Source organism: Toxorhynchites rutilus, chromosome 1 (assembly GCF_029784135.1).
Source record: "Toxorhynchites rutilus septentrionalis strain SRP chromosome 1, ASM2978413v1, whole genome shotgun sequence".
Classification (NCBI taxonomy): Eukaryota; Metazoa; Arthropoda; class Insecta; order Diptera; family Culicidae; genus Toxorhynchites; species Toxorhynchites rutilus.
The window spans coordinates 69,900,236-69,920,439 of NC_073744.1; the positions used below are offsets into that span (position 1 = coordinate 69,900,236).

At 38.8% G+C, this 20,204-nt stretch overlaps 1 protein-coding gene across 1 annotated transcript; it reads left to right on the plus strand.

Moving 5' to 3' along the window:
• Positions 1-2,491: 2,491 nt before the first annotated feature.
• Positions 2,492-8,050, plus strand: LOC129782425 (uncharacterized). Its single transcript, XM_055789620.1, has 4 exons — positions 2,492-2,647; positions 5,861-6,452; positions 6,560-6,859; positions 6,927-8,050. The coding sequence occupies exons 1-4, from the start codon at positions 2,492-2,494 to the stop codon at positions 8,048-8,050; spliced, it is 2,172 nt and encodes a 723-aa protein (XP_055645595.1).
• Positions 8,051-20,204: the final 12,154 nt, after the last annotated feature.

The window sequence follows — 20,204 nt, forward strand, 5'->3', positions numbered from 1 at the left end:
TATGAAGCGTACTTATCAACATGAATCTGAAATTCCATATTCAACAAGTTTAATCGACGGCTGGTCGTTTAATCACACTTGGTCGAATTACAAAATCACAATCACGCTATTGTCATCACGCAACAGCGCGTGTGTTCTAACAAAAATTTAAGTCTGGTCGGATTCGGTCCCACATATTGCTGGATGTATTCCGTTGAGTGGAAGAAGCGAGGATTACCCCATACACACATTTTTAGTTTGGATGACCACAAAATATGACCAGAGAAATTCGATAGTGCAATTTCCTTAGAAATTCCAGATCTTTCAACTGATCAACTACTTACTCGTATTCTGTAAACCGATCGAATCAAAATTACCTTCGTTAGGGTAGTTTGCAATTTTGCATTCTACAATCCGTTCGACTCAAGTCCAATCGAGGTAGCATTGCCACACAATTCGACATTGACAACATTGAGCTCCGTGTTCCAATTCTGTGAAGCAAAAATGGTAATGAATACCGTTTTGTCTCATATTCCGAACACTTCATTTTTAATTATAAATTTACTAAACCTTCATGTTATAAATAATTGAATAATGAAAACATAGACATTCTTTGAGGTATAGGCTTCATTTTGACATAATTAACAGGTATCAATACAGCCTATAACTTACAATATTAGACATGTGCACAAAAAAAGTAACAGTCAAAACCAATGATAAAATGTTTGCATTAGCAAATTCCGTAAAAAAAACAAGCATCGTTATTTTTTTTAGTGTTTGTTGTTGTTTCAACTATTTTGATTGCTGTTTTCATGTTAAGTGCTAGAAAAAGTAAGAACCTACAATAACTGTATAAAAGAAATGATGTTTTATGCAGAAATCTTCATCATAATTAATATTGAAGTAGTGTTCGGAATATGAATCAAATTTCGCATGATTCAAATTCCGAACACTTCTTTTTCAAATGTAAATTCACTGAACTTTAATATTATAAATAATTGAATAATCAAAACCCTGAAATTGTTTGGCTTTAGCCTACATTTTAACATCATTTACAGGTATCGATACAGTCTGTAATATATAACATTGAGTATTTGCAAAAAAGTGACAGTCAAAACCAATGATTAAATTTTGCGTTAGAAAATTCTGTAAAAAGCAATCATCGTTAATTTTTCAGTTTTTGTAGTTTTTTCATCTATTTTGTTTGTAGTTTTCATGTGCATGTTTCATGTGTAGAATTTGTAAGAATCTACAATAAATGGACGAAAAAAAAACGATATTTTATGCAGAAATCTTCATTAAAACTAGTGTTCGGAATATGAATAAAGTTTCTACGCATGATTCAAATTGCGAACACTTCATTTTTCAATATGAATTTACTGAACTTTGATGTTATAAATAATTTGATAATCAAAACTTTGACATTATTTTGGTTATAGACTTCAATTCAACATTATTTGTAGGTATTGATACCGATATAGCGCCCCCTTGATCCAGAAACCATGCAAACTATGAAAAATAAATACAATCGATAATTATGAAAGCAAAATCCAATTTTTTGCGAGTGTAACATTTTTCCAAAAAAAGACTAGCAAATTGACTTTCGTTTGATACATCGATCATATGAATCGGTCTAGTAGATTAAAAGATATGATTTTAAAAAAACTGTATTTTTGCTGTTCGGAATTTGAGACAAAAGTGTTTGGAATATGAGTCAGTGACAAAAATAGTGTCGAAATTTGAGACAAAAATGATTAAACATATTTTTAGGTTTTCACTATGAAAATGTATTTGTAAATCAGTTTTATTGTAGTGAAATGAAAAAGATGGCTCTATTGTATCCAAAAATCAATTTAATTTTGCGAAAGAGTACCATTTTGAATAATGAGATATTGTTTAATGTTGATGGCCATTAAGCTTAAGTGTTCGGAGTTTGAAACAAAACGGTATTCGGGTGACAAAAATGTTTTTAAAATAAAAATTTTAAACTAAAATTAGCTCTACATATCAAATATGTGTTTTAATTAAAAAAGTAACACATTTTCTGCAAGTGGAGAAAAATCTCAAACGGATTAGGACGTATTTGGAAAGCAGAACACAGTATGTGCAAGTGCACAACCAGTGTTGTAAATGGACGACATCACATACTGACCTTGCGCGAGAGTTACGGCTCATTATGTACTGTGAATGTGACCAAGAATGCATAGCTCGGTTCCAACAGTCACATCAGAAATGAATGCATATCCGCAAACACGACCATCAGTTTAACGTTTATATGTTCTCTCTTTCTGTCGAATGTACCCAGAAGAGCGGTGAAAATATGCTATTTTTATTGTACCATTCGTGCTCATAACCATTAATTCCGGCTAATTTGACTGTAGTTTTAATGTCATTTGACGTTTGACCAAATTCGGAATGTCATATGACATTTTTAGTTCGACGGTCGTTTGATTGTTCATTTTATGGTGTTCATTAATTACACTGCACATACGTCTCCATAAATAGTCATACGATGGTGACCACTAGCAAGACTGTGTTCGATACTGTTGCCACAAGCATGGCTCATGGTCCATTGAATGACTATGACAAAATACGGTGGTTCCAAATAGAAAGTACATTAGCTCCATTGAAGTTGCTTGGCGTATCGTTGGTTTCCAATTCAATTCATGTGGGTATCAAATGAAAGGGCTTGACTGGTCGAACACAGTTATTTATGAAAAATGCAAATTCAAAATGGTCGCCACCACAAAATGGCGGAATATATATATATATATATATATATATATATATATATATATATATATATATATATATATATATATATATATATATATATATATATATATATATATATATATATATATATATATATATATATATATATATATATATATATATATATATATATATATATATATATATATATATATATATATATATATATACATATATTTGTTTTCAAAACTCTATCCCACATATATAACCCACATAGGGTATCAAATGAAAGGGCTAGTAGAACACAGTTATTTATGAAAAAATCGAGGGGTTGTATCCGAGACACGACCGCTGAGGACGTAGGACAGCGCAATCTTTTGACGTAGGACTACGTCTAACCGGAAGATATAGGGGGTGAAATGGAAATCTAGGCACTGAACAAGTAAGAAAAAATGCAAGATTTGGAACGCTTATAACTCGAGCATTTCTCAATAGATCGCAAAGGTTTTTGCATCAATTGATAGGAAATATATCTACGCATCTATTATAATGAATAACATTTCATTTTTCTTGAGATAAATAATTGAATAATTGTGAATATCAAGCATTGTCAAAATGCACTATGTGCCCATTTTTGATTGGTCCATTTTGTGCTCCTCAAATCGTACCGACCAAAACGGGCAACCAGAGCAGCAGCGAAATAGAATGAAGCACGATTGGAAAGGAAAAAGAAAAAAAATGAACGAAACATTGGTCGCAGTCTCACACATGCGTAATTCTCTACCAGCCAGTCAGCTTAAAAATCCCCGCTCCGCTGCCGTAACGATCATTCTTTGTGTGGACACCGACTGGACAACATCGTTGCTGGACGAGCTGGACGGCGAAGGATCGAGTGCCTTTCTCAAGGCAAGAGGGCGGAGGTGGTAGCGCTGGAGTAGAGTAATAGAGTAGAGTAGAGTTTTCAAAGGGCCTTTCTCAAGGCTAGAGACGAATGAACTGCAAAAGTTTAAAGTCTCTATAATACAATACCTTCCTTCCTTCCGTAACGATCATTCTCATTCAAACCGTACACCACATCGTTTCGCATCACAACACATCAACAAACCAACCCAAGCAGCCATGTCTGGACATGGTAAAGGAGGAAAATGAAGGGAAAGGCAAAATCCCGCTCGAACCGTGTTGATCTGTTCCCCGCAAGGGTAGCTAGGCCGAGCGCGTTAGTACCAGTGCACCAGTCCACCTAGCCGACGTTATATAGTTTCGGTCGCCGAAGTGATCGAGTTGGCTGGTAAAGCTGCTCGCGACGATAAGAAAAACCGCATTCAGAACAGAACATATCAAGACAACAACAGGCAGTTGCAGTGAGTGGCGAGTGGCAAACGCAATCGCAAAACGGCATCAGGTAGCAGAAGAAAAAAGTTTGTTCTTTATACAAACTGCTTTGGTGGCAAATCCAGAACAAGGCGGCATCGAGGGCGTTCGAAATGGTTTTTTTTTTCAAAACCACGAGTACTAAGTTTTCTAAATTGGAACCATTCCATAAAACAAGGCGCTTTACAGGGCCATTAAACCTTCCAAAAAAGAGTTTAGGAAATACAGCTCAATGCTTTCTAAAACAATATCCAAAATAATAATAAAACACAAATTGATTTTTTCATAATTTGTTTGCCAGAATATGATGAGTATGTGAATTTGGCAGTTGTTCTGAGCTTATTGATTTTCACCAATTCCTCAATTGCTTCTAGATTGAAAGTACAGTAATTTACACTTATCTCGACATTTAGCTAATTGGACGGACCAGTAATGCGACATATTTAGTTGGACATTTTTGTAAACATAGAGTTCGGGGTCCAAATTATGACCCCACTTTGAAGGTCGACACTGTACCACTGTCATCGCAAATGTTCAATTACAGGTTAAAATTACCTCCAATCCGATACTGAGTGGTGGTAATGCGACGTGCCATTGAATGTAATTTACTGTAAAATATGTCACAAGCTGGATGGGAAGAAATTTTCAACTGTGAAAGCTGTGGCGAGTGGCAAACGCAATAGCTAAACAGGAAGGTTTAACCGAACAAGATGGGAATATCGAGTGAAAAACACAACACCAAAGGTTCTTTTCAGAACCATCAACATATTCATAAAGAATAAACAGTAAACTAATCCATTTTTCAGGTAGATAGGTAGGTATTCACGTAGGAGAAGAAAATAAAACAATATATTTAAAATATATATTTAACAAAAGCTGTCCCCTTTGTATAGTCCTACGTCACTCCGGTTATGTCCCCGACATTACCCACCCGTCTTTTTTTTATTAATTTTATTGGTTTATCCTGGTTTGCCTGGTTTTGTAGAATCATTATGAGAAGCAACGATTCTGTCTTGCCTTTGCGCGAACAATACACTAATTGGTCATATGTCGCAATTTGTTTCTTTATATCAATGCACGCATTGCACTGAGTACTTAACGAGAGGCATCTTCTGTACTTCGCTATTCAACAAGCATCAAACACGCGTCTAATAGATTCACACAGTTGCATTAATAAAAATGAAACACGGAGAGAATGACCATTTATGAAAACTCACTCACTACTTACTATGCCAGGGTGGAGATTACTTCGCAAATATTCTCTTTTCGCAATCCTCCTTCGTTGTTTCTATTCTAGCGGCTGCTGAAGTTGCCCGTTATTGTCAGCTCTGTTCGGGAAAGCACACAAATGGACAGAACAAATGTATGGGGAAATGGGAATGCTTCCAATTCTCTTCAATTTAAATTACAATCCCATAGTCTGTACGACTATGGAATTGTAATGCATAGCATATCAAATAAATTTTAGAAAATTTCCGATTCGATTGGTATCAAATTGTTAAAATCCGTTCGCAGCAAAAATAGTTATTGACATTAACTTTATTTCATAAAAACGTGACCTGTTTTCTGATTTGGCACCCTTAGTGTAAGACGTAATCCTACGTCAAAATACAAATCCAAGATGGCTGCCACTACAAAATGACGGACTATATATTTTCTCAAAACCTCACTAATATGGGTATCAAATGAAAGGGCTTATCTAGTAGAATACGGTTATTTATGAAAAATGCAAATCCAAGATGGCTGCCATCACCAAATGGCGGACTAAATATTATTTCAAAATTTATCACCTCAGCAAACATCCGATCCGGGACGCATTTTGTACATCATCTTGGAAGCCCCCGTCTCCTCTGCCACAGTCGTGTCTATTCCAATTAACGTTCACCATAGTCGTCTCGGACCAGATGGCAGAGGTAGACCGGGGGTTTTCCAGTCTGCTGCAGCAGGAAAGTACCGTCCCACTTCAGTGTTTTCGTCGCCTGATACCGCCTTGAATTCCAGTTCCATCACCGTGATCTCACCATCTGCGTCTATTACCTCGCAATCCAACGTTCTCTCGTTCAATTGCCATCAGAAAATCGTCGTATATTACCAGAATGTCGGCGACATCAACATAAATGTCGATGATATTCGGCTAGCTGTATCGGATCAATGCTACAATATCGTTGTTCTCACAGAGACTTGGCTAGACTCACGTACGCTCTCGCATCAGATGTTCGGTAAAGATTATGAAGTTTTTCGATGTGATAGGAATGCTGATAATAGCCGTAAGGCTAGAGGCGGAGGCGTTCTGGTGGCCGTGAACTCCAGACTCGAAGCGAGAGCTGTAGATAATCAAAAATGGATTTGCTTGGAGCAGGTGTGGACGGCGATCACACTTGGCGACCGTACTTTATTTCTATGTGCGTGTACATTCCTCCCGACCGAATACGAGAACGCGAGCTCTTTGAGACACATTGTCAGTCGGTTTTCTCTGTCTTGGAAACCGCTAAAGCAACAGATGAAGTCATCTTAATGGGCGACTTTAATCTTCCAAGAATTTCGTGGAAGAAATCCTGCAACGGCTTCCTTTATCCGGATTTGGCTCATTCGACCATCCCTCCCAATGCTTCTTTCTTGCTTGACAATTACAGCTTAGCCACTCTCTCGCAAATCAATTACGTTACCAATCAGAATGACCGTAGTCTGGATCTCTGCTTTGTGAGTGCGCAGGACACAGCCCCATTCCTATGCAGAGCTCCTGCTCCTCTTGTTAAGCACACTCCTCATCATCCACCTCTGCTGGTTACCGTTGGTACTAAGTTGTCACAGGATTTCGATATCTCACCTGTAGCAATTTCTTATGACTTTCGTATCTGCAGCTTTAACATTCTCCAACGTTCTGGCATATGTTATCGATAGATATGTGCCGAAAAAGAAATGCCACCATGCATCCCGCAAACCATGGCAGACCTGTGTGCTTCGACGACTGAAATCAATGAAGAGGGCCGCCTTGAGAAATTTCACCACACACCGCACACAAATTCTTCAATATCAATATGCGCGAATCAACCACGAATATAAACGTGTTGCGAAGCAATCTTTCCTACATTATCAGCGTCGTGTACAGAGAAAACTCATATCACATCCCAAACAGTTTTGGAAATTTGTCAACGAGCAGCGCCATTCAGCCGGTTTGCCATCGTCTATGGCATTCAATGGAATCGTGGCCTCTACGCAACGGGATATCTGCAACCTTTTCTCAGATAAATTTGCCAGCGTTTTCACCGATGAGAGTTTGAGCGACGAACATATCAGGCATGCTGCTGGCTACGTCCCTCTCTCCAACCAAACCCTGAGTAGAGTTGACATCAGTTTGGAGATGATTTCTAGGTCGTTCTCGAAAAAACTCAAAGCGTCGTTCAATCCGGGACCTGACGGAATCCCATCAGCTTTTCTCAAAACGCACATGAATGACTTGTTGACCCCGCTGCTCCAAATATTCCAGCTTTCCGTGTCTACTGGCGTTTTTCCGACCTGTTGGAAACTATCGCATATGTTCCCAGTCCATAAGAAAGGAAATAGACGGGACGTCAATAATTATCGTGGCATTACTTCGCTTTGCGCTTTGGCTAAATTGTTTGAACTCGTTATTATGGAACCGCTCAACGCTCTCAGCAAGCCGTACATTAGCACTGACCAGCACGGATTTACGACGGGTCGCTCCACCACCACAAATTTACTGTGTCTCACCTCCTACATTACCAATTCTATGTTACAATACGCTCAAACGGACGCCATTTATACAGATTTGACTGCGGCCTTTGATAAATTGAACCACCGTATAGCTGTTGCCAAACTCGACAGGCTTGGGATTAACGGCAACCTTCTGCAATGGTTCCAATCATACCTCACTGGCCGCCGACTAGCCGTCGTTATTGGCGACTGTCAATCCTCTCTATTTGCTGCTACTTCTGGCATACCACAAGGTAGTCATCTGGGTTGATCTATTTTAACGACGTAAATTTGGTGATTGAAGGACCACGACTGTCATACGCAGATGATCTGAAAATTTACCTTCGGGTCTGCTCAATTGAAGATTGTCACCTCCTTCAGAGACAGTTGGATGCTTTCGCCGATTGGTGTATGCTCAACCGCATGGATGTAAACCCCGCTAAATGCTCCGTCATCTCGTTCTCGCGCACGAGAAAGAACATATTGTATACGTATGTCTTGCGTGACTCAGAAATCGAGCGCGTTAGTGAAGTCAAAGACCTAGGGGTAATATTGGACACGCAACTCTCGTTCAAACCGCACATCTCGTTCATTGTCAATAAAGCGACCAGAACTCTTGGATTCATCTTCAGAATTGCCAAAAATTTCACTGACATCTACTGCCTCAAATCTCTCTACTGCTCTCTATCTCGCTCTGTTTTAGAGTATGGTTCTGCAGTTTGGACTCCTTACTACAACAATGGCGTCGAAAGAGTTGAGTCTGTTCAACGAAGGTTCGTGAGATATGCACTCCGCAGATTGCCGTGGACGGACCCCTTCCGATTACCGAGTTACGAGAGTCGTTGTCAGTTGATTAACCTGGAACTTTTATCGGTCCGTAGAGATACAGCCAGAGCTCTGTTCATAGCTGATGTTTTGCAAGGACGCATCGACTGTCCCGTTCTCTTGGAGAACATCAATATCAACGTCCGACCTCGAGCTCTCCGGAATAATGCGATGCTAAGGTTGCCCGTACAACGTACGAACTACAGCATGTTTGATGGATTTAGTGGTTTGCAAAGATTATTCAACAGAGTGACCATGTTGTACGACTTCCATTTATCCCGAACGCTTCTTCGCCGGAGGTTTAGCTCTTTTTTTTCTGAACTAGTTTAATTTACCATAGGTTTTTAGTTTCGATGTTAGTTTTATTATGTGACGAACTTATGTAGTGTAACATTCATGTTTAGATATAAGTAACATCATTGGGGCCTTCACAGCCTGTTGATGAATAGACAATAAACGAAAACCCCGTTAATATGGTTATCAAATGAAAGGGCTTGATTAGTAGAACACGGTTATTTATGAAAAATGCAAATCTAAGATGGCTGCCACTACAAAATGTCGGTCTACATATTGAGCTTGAGCTTGAGTTTGGGTAGACTGTACAATACGTAGTTGCTCTCCGTGATTGACCTGAACCAACCAAATTGCACAAAGAACACACAGAATGTCGCTTGGGACTAGCAAATCATTCTCGTTGTGCAATTGTCGGTGATTCGAGCTTTAAATGGTCAATAACGACGCCGGCCACGTCCTTACAGTCACTAGGGGAAAGGAAGGAATGTTAGTATGGTATTCGCCGCCCGAAGGCCTGAAGGGTCGCCTCTATAGCGTGGTTCCTTAGCGTTTATTAAGGAAGAAATAGTCGTTAGTGGAAAGAGCTAATAATCAGGATTCACTGAATTAAGTGATGTGATTTCTAAATACGAACTTCAGTAAATATTATACCGTTTTGTCTCAAACTACGAACAGTCATTCTGAGCACTTCATTTTTAAATGTAAATTTACTGAACTTAAATGTTATAAATAATTGAATAATAAAAACCCTGACATTCTTTGTGGTGTAGGCTTCATTTTAACATATTTGAAGGTATCGATACTGCATATAACTGCATATACCTAGCATTTGCATAAAAATGACTGTCAAAACCAGCGATAATGTTTATATGTTTGCGTTAGCTAATTCGGAATTTGAATCAAGTTTCGAAGCACAAAATCCAAATTCTTGGCAGTATAGTATTTTTCCAAAGAAGACTATAGCAAACTGGCTTTAATTTGATATATTGATGATCTGAATCGGTCTAGTAGCTCGAAAGTTATGATTTTTTTTAATGCATGTTCGGAATTTTAGACAAATGTAATCAAACATACTTTTAGTTTTTCACCATGAGTATGGATTTGTAAATCAAAGAAAAGACGTTATTGTATCCAAAAACCACATTAATTTCGCGAAAAAGTACAATTTTAAGTAATGAGTTCAATGACCAACAAAGCATAAGTGTTCGGAATTTGAGCCAAAACGGTATGTCATAATACGCGGCAGAGATTTTATTTAGGTATCCTAAAAAGGAAACCTGTGAAATTAATTGGACATACTATGTGTTCTATTATTTATCGCACACTATTGATTGAAATCGTACCACGACGGCGGAGAGATCACTGTGGGAGACCTGAGAAGGTAACCGACAGAACCCTTGTGAAAACAGTTAGACCGGCAGACCAGTTAGTTATATTGTTAATCCATTTAAAGATATCAGCTATTCACTGTTCACATCTTTAAATACATCTTACATATAAGCAGCAACACATCAGCAGCGTAATAAAAAAGACGGGTGGGTAATGTCGGGGACATAACCGGAGTGACGTAGGACTATACAAAGGGGACAGCTTTTGTTAAATATATATTTTTTATATATTGTTTTATTTTCTTCTCCTACGTGAATACCTACTTATCTACCTGAAAAATGGATTAGTACTCTTTATGAACATGTTGATGGTTCTGAAAAAAACCTTTGGTGTTGTGTTTTTGTTATCACTCGATATCCCCATCTTGTTCGGTTAACCCTTCCTGTTTAGCTATTGCGTTTGCCACTCGCCACAGCTTTCACAGTTGGAAAATTTCTTCCCATCCAGCTTGTTACATGTTGTTCAGTAAATTACATTTTATGCGACGTGCCGAAACACTCAGTGTCGCATTGGAGGCGATTTTAACCTGTGTTTTAACCATAATTTGGACCCCGAACCCTATGTTTACAAAAATGTCGCATTACATGTCCGTTCAATTAGCTAAATGTCGAACTAATTGTAAATTACTGTACTTTCTATCTGGAAACAATTTGAGAATTGGTGAAAATTGAATAATCAGGAAAGTCCCCAACTATCAATAAGCTCAGAACAACTGCCAAATTCACATACTCATCAGATCCTGGCAAACAAATTATGAAAAAATCAATTTGTGTTTTATTATAATTTTGGAAATTAATTTAGAATGCATTGAACTGTATTTCGTAAACTATTTTTTTAAAGGTTTAATGGCTCTGATAAGCGCCGTGTTTTATGGAATGGTTCCAATTTAGAAAACTTAGTACTAGTGGTTTTAAAAAAAAACCATTTCGAACGCCTTCGATGTCGCCTTGTTCTGGTTTTGCCACCAAAGCAGATTGTATAAAGAACAAACTTTTTTCTTCCGCTACCTGCTGTCGTTTTGCGATTGCGTTTGCTACTCGCTGCAACTGCCTGTTGTTGTCTTGATGTCCACCGAACCGAATGTGGTCTGTTCTGAATGCGAGTTTTCTTATCGTCGCGAGCAGCTTTTCCACTTCGGCGGCCGAAACTATATAACGCCGGCTAGGTGGACTGATGCACTGATACTAACGCGCTCGGCCTAGCTACCCTTGCGGGGAACTCCAGATCAACACGGTTCGAGCGGGATTTTGCCTTTCCCTTCACTTTTCCTCCTTTGCCATGTCCAGACATGGCTGCATGGGTTGGTTTGTTGATGTGTTGTGATGCGAACCGATGTGGTGTATGGTTTGGATGAGAATGATCGTTGGGGCAGCGGAGCGGGGATTTTTAAGCTGACTGGCTGGCTCGAGAATTACGCATGTGTGAGAGACTGCGACCAATGTTTCGTTCATATTTTTTCTTTTTCCTTTCCAATCGTACTTCATTGTATTTCGCTGCTGCTCTGGTTGACCGTTTTGGTCGGTACGATTTGAGGAGCACAAAATGGACCAATCAAAAATGGGCACATAGTGCATTTGGACACTGTTTGATATTTCACAATTATTCAATTATTTATCTCAAGAAAAATGAAATGTTATTCGTTATGATAGATGCGTAGATATATTTCCTATCAATTGATGCAAAAACCTTTGCGATCTATTGAGAAATGCTCGAGTTATAAGCGTTCCAAATCTTGCATTTTTCCTACTTGTTCAGTGCCTAGATTTTCATTTCACCCCCTATATCTTCCGGTTAGACGTAGTCCTACGTCAAAAATGTGACAGGAGGGTTGTGTCCAAGACACGACCGCATAATTGACGTAGGATTCCGTTAGGCTATCTGCTGCATGCTGATTTTTGATATGTCTGAAGAATTACATTGTTAAACTCTTCGATAATTATTTGGGTCCGTTTTATCTGGTTGTTAGGTATTGTTTGTTCACTCCACCAGTGTCCATAACCGTGTGATAATGCTAGAAAGATGGTGATTAGTCATTAGATGGTGCGTATCACGTACTATAGTCGCCCTCTGTGGTCCTGGACGAGATGGCGCCTATGATATGTATAGATGGAATTAAAAAAAAAAAGCTCATCGATTAGGCTAACAGTACCCAATACGATATGTAGAGCATATGTGAAATCACTTTTTCGAATATTCCTTCATTTTTCCAATTTTGCTCGTCGCATGAACTTTCCTTGGGAGAAAAATAATCGTTTCATATCTCAAATCTTCCATCGGTTATTAATCCATCATGAAATTACTGAGCAATAAGCATTTGAAATTGGACAATTTTCACGATGCGCTCGATTTTCGATTTTCAATTTGTACCCCAATATGTTCCCGAAAGACGTAATCCTACGTCAAAAAATCAGATACTATTTTCGCTTTCGCTCTCACCGCACCTTAAACACCATTCCTTGATGAATGTTCTTGCTCGAAAGTAATCCGAGCTCTTTTTATTCTCCCGCTCATACAAACCATTTACCCAAAATATATCGTACGAACTTCGCTTCTTATTTCATCTTATTTTGTATTGGCGTGAAATTCGTTCCATGAAAATACATAATACGCACACTATTGCAAGTATCCTTTACTGTAGCAACAGAAACGATACAACAGACACATTCACCCGCTTCGGACATTTTTTCTGCGGGCACGAAACGCGTAATAACAAATCGGTAACGGTGATATCTTCACTGATAGAAAAAACTTTGTTGATTACGATGAACACTGTGATATCAGTGAAGATATCACCGTTACCGATTTGTTATTACGCGTTTCGTGCCCGCAGAAAAAATGTCCGAAGCGGGTGAATGTGTCTGTTGTATCGATCCGACCGTAGGATCTTGATTTCTCTTTCATAACGCTTTGAAAAGAGTGAACGCGCGATTAAGAACATGGTAGCGGGCATCATGAAACCGCACTCACTGCTTTTTCCGAGAATCATCCATGCAGTTAAATCTAATTCCATTCAATTTAGTTTAACGAAACATACAAAACACTTTTTCGGGAAGAAAAGACACACACACTTCTTACACTTCTTGAGAAAAAATGAGTGCAAACTATGGGCCTGATTCTCGAATACACTTCACGGTGGAAACGAAATAAGCGGCCATTGAACTACGTTTTACGAGTTAGTGAAGTGTCGAAGATAATGAGTTTTCAGGCAGAATGAGTACTTTTCAAATGAAAAACGGGTGGGTAATGTCGGGGACATAACCGGAGTGACGTAGGACTATACAAAGGGGACAGCTTTTGTTAAATATATATTTTAAATATATTGTTTTATTTTCTTCTTCTACGTGAATACCTACCTATCTACCTGAAAAATGGATTAGCTTACTGTTTACTCTTTATGAATATGTTGATGGTTCTGAAAAGAACCTTTGGTGTTGTGTTTTTGTTATCACTCGATATTCCCATCTTGTTCGGTTAAACCTTCCTGTTTAGCTATTGCGTTTGCCACTCGCCACAGCTTTCACAGTTGGAAAATTTCTTCCCATCCAGCTTGTGACATGTTGTTCAGTAAATTACATTTAATGCGACGGAGAAACACTTTGCCACTCACTGAAACTAATTGTTGCCTTGATGAGCGCCGAACCGAACCTGCTCTGTTCTTGATGCGGGTTTTCTGATTGTCGTGAGCAGCTTTGCAAGCCAACTCGAGCACTCCGACGGCCGAAGCTCTATAATCTCTATTAGGTATACTGGTGCTCCGGGACCAATCCGTTCGGCCTAGTTACCCTTGCGGAGCAATCAGTGAATCTGACCAACAGGGAACTGGAGACCTGCACGGTTCGAGTGAGACTTTGCCTTTCCCTTAACTTGTCCTCCTTTGTTACGTCCACGATGCCGATGCCGTACAACCACACGGGTTTACGGTTTGAAAGAAAATAAGATATTTTTTTGGGGTCCGCGTGTTTTATACTCTAGCGGTACACACTCACAGGATAGAGACAAATCGGCAGACTCAGCCAGAGGGGCGAATCCAACGAGACGAACGAATAAGCGTTAAAAGGGAGCGATGGCAAAAAAAAATACATTCACTAGAGGCGAATGAACTGAAAAGTGTAAACCCTCTTAAAGTCAAAAAGAAGAAGAAGAAGAAAATACATTCATTACGATTTGTTCGCTCGTTGGATTCACATGCAGGCTAAAAAGGGTCCTTTTCAGGATCACAAAATTATTTTCAATCTAAAGAGTTTATTGTTTTGTTATCACTCGATATCCCCATCTTGTTCGGCTAAACCTTTCTGTTTAGCGATTGCATTTGCCACTCACCACAGCTTTCACAGTTGGAAAATTTCTTCCCATCCAGCTTGTGACATATTTTACAGTAGATTACATTCAATGGCACGTCGCATTACCACCACTCAGTATCGGATTGGAGGTAATTTTAACCTGTAATTGAACATTTGCGATGACAGTGGTACAGTGTCGACTTTCAATGTGGGGTCATAATTTGGACCCCGAACTCTATGTTTACAAAAATGTCCAACTAAATATGTCGCATTACAGGTCCGTCCAATTAGCTAAATGTCGAGATAAGTGTAAATTACTGTACTTTCAATCTAGAAGCAATTTAAGAATTGGTGAAAATCAATAAGCTCAGAACAACTGCCAAATTCCCATACTCATCATATCCTGGCAAACAAATTATGAAAAAATCAATTTGTGTTTTATTATTATTTTGGATATTGTTTTAGAAAGCATTGAACTGTATTTCCTAAACTCTTTTTTGGGAGGTTTAATGGCCCTGAAAAGCGCCTTGTTTTATGGAATGGTTCCAATTTAGAAAACTTAGTACTCGTGGTTTTGAAAAAAAAACCATTTCGAACGCCCTCGATGCCGCCTTGTTCTGGATTTGCCATCAAAGCAGTTTGTATAAAGAACAAACTTTTTTCTTCTGCTACCTGAAGCCGTTTTGCGATTGCGTTTGCCACTCGCCACTCGCTGCAACTGCCTGTTGACTTGATGTCCACCGAACGGAATATGTTCTGTTCCGAATGCGGGGTTTCTTATCGTCGCGAGCAGCTTTGCCAGCTAACTCGATCACTTCGGCGGCCGAAACTATATAACGCCGGCTAGGTGGACTGGTGCACTGGTACTAACGCGCTCGGCCTAGCTACCCTTGCGGGGAACTCCAGATCAACACGGTTCGAGCGGGATTTTGCGAAACGATGTGGTGTACGGCTTGAATGAGAATGATCGTTACGGCAGCGGAGCGGGGATTTTTAAGCTGACTGGCTGGTAGAGAATTACGCATGTGTGAGACTGCGACCAATGATTGGTTAATTTTTTTCTTTTTCCTTTCCAATCGTGCTTCATTCTATTTCGCTGCTGCTCTGGTTGCCCGTTTTGGTCGGTACGATTTGAGGAGCACAAAATGGACCAATCAAAAATGGGCACATAGTGCATTTTGACAATGCTTGATATTTCACAATTATTCAATTATTTATCTCAAGAAAAATGAAATGTTATTCGTTATGATAGATGCGTAGATATATTTCCTATCAATTGATGTAAAAACCTTTGCGATCTGTTGAGAAATGCTCGAGTTATAAGCGTTCCAAATCTTGCATTTTTTCCTACTTGTTCAGTGCCTAGATTTCCATTTCACCCCCTATATCTTCCGGTTAGACGTAGTCCTACGTCAAAAATCATTAATGAAAATTAACTTCATCGTATCAAACTGGTGTTCAATGTGAATGGAAAACTTTGTTTTCTTCATGTGGTATAATAATCTCATGCAAAAATTTTATCTGAAGATTATTTGATATTATAATGATAAATTTTAGTGGGAAACTAATTTCGTATCCAGATGTCGACACTGTACCGTTGTCATCGCGGATACATTTCATTTCGTTTCCACCGTGAAGTGTATTCGAGAATCAGGCCCTATGTATGAAAGTATCGAGCACGGATCGACGCAAAAGAACGTCCACACTCGATGACTGCACGATCAAGACTCCTACAAAATGGCGGACTACATATTATGTCAAAACCCAGTTAATATGGGTATCAAATGAAAGGGCTTGGCTAGTAGAACACAGTTATTCATGAAAAAATGCAAATCCAAGATGGCTGCCACTACAAAATGGCGAACTACATATTTTCTCGAAACCCTGTTATTAGTGGTATCGAATGAAAAGGATTGAATAGTAGATCACAGTAGATCTTAAAAAATTCAAATCCAAGATAGCCGCAATCAGAAAATAGCAAATTAGTTTATTAAACGGTTTGATTTAGTTTGAACTGTTTGTGTGTCTGTAGGGTTGTCCCATATTAATAGAAATTTGACCAATAAGAACTGACCGAATTTATAAAACACCTTTATCTCTGCTTGACTTGGAGAACACACTATGTATTTTCTGCAATCCACTCAATATCGGTATCAAATAAAATTGTTTGACTAATAGAATACAGTACAATGGTTTTATTGTAGAGAAATATTCTAATGAAACAGATAATGTACCAAAAACTAGAATATAAAATAAGTAAAAAAAAAACTTTTTAAGTTAAACGGTTTAATTGTGATTAAACATAATAATGTACTAATAGCTAGAAAATAGTTAGGTATTTTTTAGCAGTTAGTTAGGTAGCAGTTAGTAGTTATCACACCTCTCCTTCATTAGTCTAGGGCATTGATAAGACTAAAATAAAATCGTGGGGCACGTTGGATTTACATTATCCACAATTAGCGACTTCCTCATATGTTCCACGATTGTATTTTAGTCTCATCAATGCCCTAGACTAATGAAGGAGAGGTGTGATAACTGCTAACTGCTAATTATTTTCTAGATTTTAGTACATTATCATTAGAAATACTTTATTTGGCAGAACAACGTTTGCCGGATCAGCTAGTAGTTATATAATATATAATATTATCAAACGGACTATAAATGGAATTCAAAGAGCGCTCAAGTTCAAAGGAAAAGGAAAGGTAAATGGCTGAAGCCGTTGATTTTATAACCTTCAACTCTGATTCATGATAAATGCCTTCAAGTATCTTTCATCAACTTCAGTTGGTAATCCTTCCATAAATTTAAGCACTGAACAATAATAAAGATGTAATAATGAACTCTAGTCGATAGGATTTTTTTATTTGTGATGAAACGGATCGATTCTGAAATGATACGAACCGGAGAATCATCCTCTGCTAATGGTTTGCTAGTTAAACCAACAGCGCCTCACAATGCACTGGATGGAGCGAACAGCACAAAATCCGTAAGTAATTCCGGCTAGGATATTGATGTGCGGCAGCAGGATTGTGCAAAAGCACCCCGTTCTTTGTTCGACTGTCCCTGAGATGGGGAAATCGTTGGGATACTGGAAGACAAAAAGCTACCACCGGACGGTGTTTGATTTCCACTGTAATTAGTCCTTCCCGGGAATCGTAATAGCCTTCCTTTGGCAAACACTCGCTCAGGTAACGGCAGAGTAAGCCCCACTCAGGCTCAGACGAGTTTGCGGTTGAAATGGAGCACGGGTTCTCCCCGCCTCACCGCCTGACACTCGTCAGATTGTTTTAATTTCGATTCGAACGAACATTAATTATTCTGTGATCAACTGCACGTGGGGTGAATATTCCTTGGACGTGATAAGGACTCTGTAGGATAAGAGCTTAATTTGAAGATGGATCGGATATGATTACAACTACATTGTCAATGATTTCTCTCATTTTGCTTCACTTACTTTACTGATGTGAAGTATATCAATTGTGTTTTTGAATTTAACCCATTTTCCAACAGTTGGTAGTCTTCTTCGAATAGCCTGGCTGTTGACCACTGAATCATAAATTCTACTTAATTTTCATTTATGCGTCAATGGACCAAAGAGCTGCACACAACACACCGACGGTAGCAATTGAGGGGCCAATGTTTTGTCCGCTAGTTCAACTCAGCCTGCCCGGTTCGTATCAACCATGTGCCGGAGCGATGCAGCCGCCAAGAGGTGGGGGCGGAATGAGTGCCTAATGCTCTGAATGAGAAATAAATTCAACCGAATAAGTACCGTTGATTAGAAATATCCGGCATAAGCGAGTGAAATACAATTATTATTTTATAAATCCACGGCACGGCCGCGTTCCATAAAATTACGGACTAACCTGCAGCAGAGTGGAGTGAAGGAAGCTCTGTGATGCCAACCGACTGTCCAAAAGGTAGAGATGTTCATGTTTTCAGAATTTTCGCTGAGACTGTCATCAATATTCTGTGACGAGTGATTTCTGCTCATGTGGATACTCCCTCCCGTCAAGAAACCCTCATATAATTTGAATTCAACATCTCTAGCGCATAGATACTTGTTCAAAATCCACAAATAGTGTGTTATCAGCTGTAGGATACCATCGCTAACTGCTTAGTCCAATCCGAGCAGCGGGGGAACAATCCATCCGGCATTCGAATTTCGCTCCGTCCGCTCGGTTAGTACCTTTCTGGTAGTGTCCGAAAATGTAATACACTGTCGTCTGGCCCCGCTTCGAGATGAGCAGTCATTATCTCTGTTAATACAAGTTGCCCTATTCAAAGAGAATAACTAGCGTGAATTATCTCGATCTGATAGCTTCAACCACCCGCCGAGGGGACGTGCTTTGTTGGATGGGACAGTTGGGGTTGTTAATTTGGATTTCATATACGGACCACAAACTGGATGGATGTTCTACATTGGGCTATTTTTACAATTTTCAAGAAATTTGGAAAATCGTGGAAATAACTTTGGAACAACCATGATTAGCATCGGTAAATGCCATGTATTGACCTTCATCGATCCAAGAACCCGGTCATTTTTGATTATCGAATCGTTGAGAATGTTCTTGAGAGATTAGTTTATTTCCGTTTTCATAATACAGGGGTTTTCAGATTAAACGTTCACGCAGAAAAAATCGGATAGCTCCATATAAAATTTTTTTTGACGTAGAACTACGCCTTTCAGGAAGGGTGCCAAATCAGAAAACTGGTCACGTTTTTATGAAATAAAGTTAACGTTAATAACTATTTTCATTTTGGATGAATTCTCATGATTTGCATACCAATCGAATCGGAAGTTCTCCAAGATTTGTTTGATATTCTAGGCATTACAATTCGCTAATCTCTAAACGGTTTAATTCATGAAAACCGGAACAATTTCTTTTTTTCTCATACATTTGTTCTGCCGATTTGTGTACTAACCCTATCCGTATTTCGAATGCTTATAACTCGAACATTTCTTAACAGATCGAAAGATGTTTGCATCAATTGATAGGAAATATTTCTACGCGTCTATCACAATTAATAAATGTTATTTTTCATGAGATGAACATTTGAATAACTGTAAAATATCAAACGTTTTCTAAACGCCCTAACTGCTTTTGATTGTCCCGATTTACGGTTTCCCCAACACAGACTTCAAAATCGATGTAACTGTGGAAATCCGCTTTGCAAATGTACATGCAAGTTGGGGGTATTTTTGTACTCACCGTGCTGTGTTTACCTAACACGGACTTCAAAATCAATGTGCCTGGAGGAATCCGCTTCGTCAAAACATACAAGTCGGGGGTATGCTTTCCCACTGAGCTGTGTTTCCCTAACACGGACTTGCAAATACAAGTCGGGGGTATTTTTGGTGCTGAGTACTTTTGTGCTCACTTATCGTTGTGCAGACCGGAATATGTTTCCCTAAAACGTACTTTTAAACTGAGAAGCCTGGGAAAATCGTCGGTTCAGATAGTAGAGTTGAATGAACTTTCGCGGTTCGAGAACTATGTAAACATGAGATGTGCAATAATTTCAGAGGAAAATGTAAAATACGAGGGTCACTATTTATATTTCGGGAATAGGAACAAAAACAAATAGTTAAGCTGCGAATATATTTTTATTGTTTTTCAAAGTACTCGCCACGAT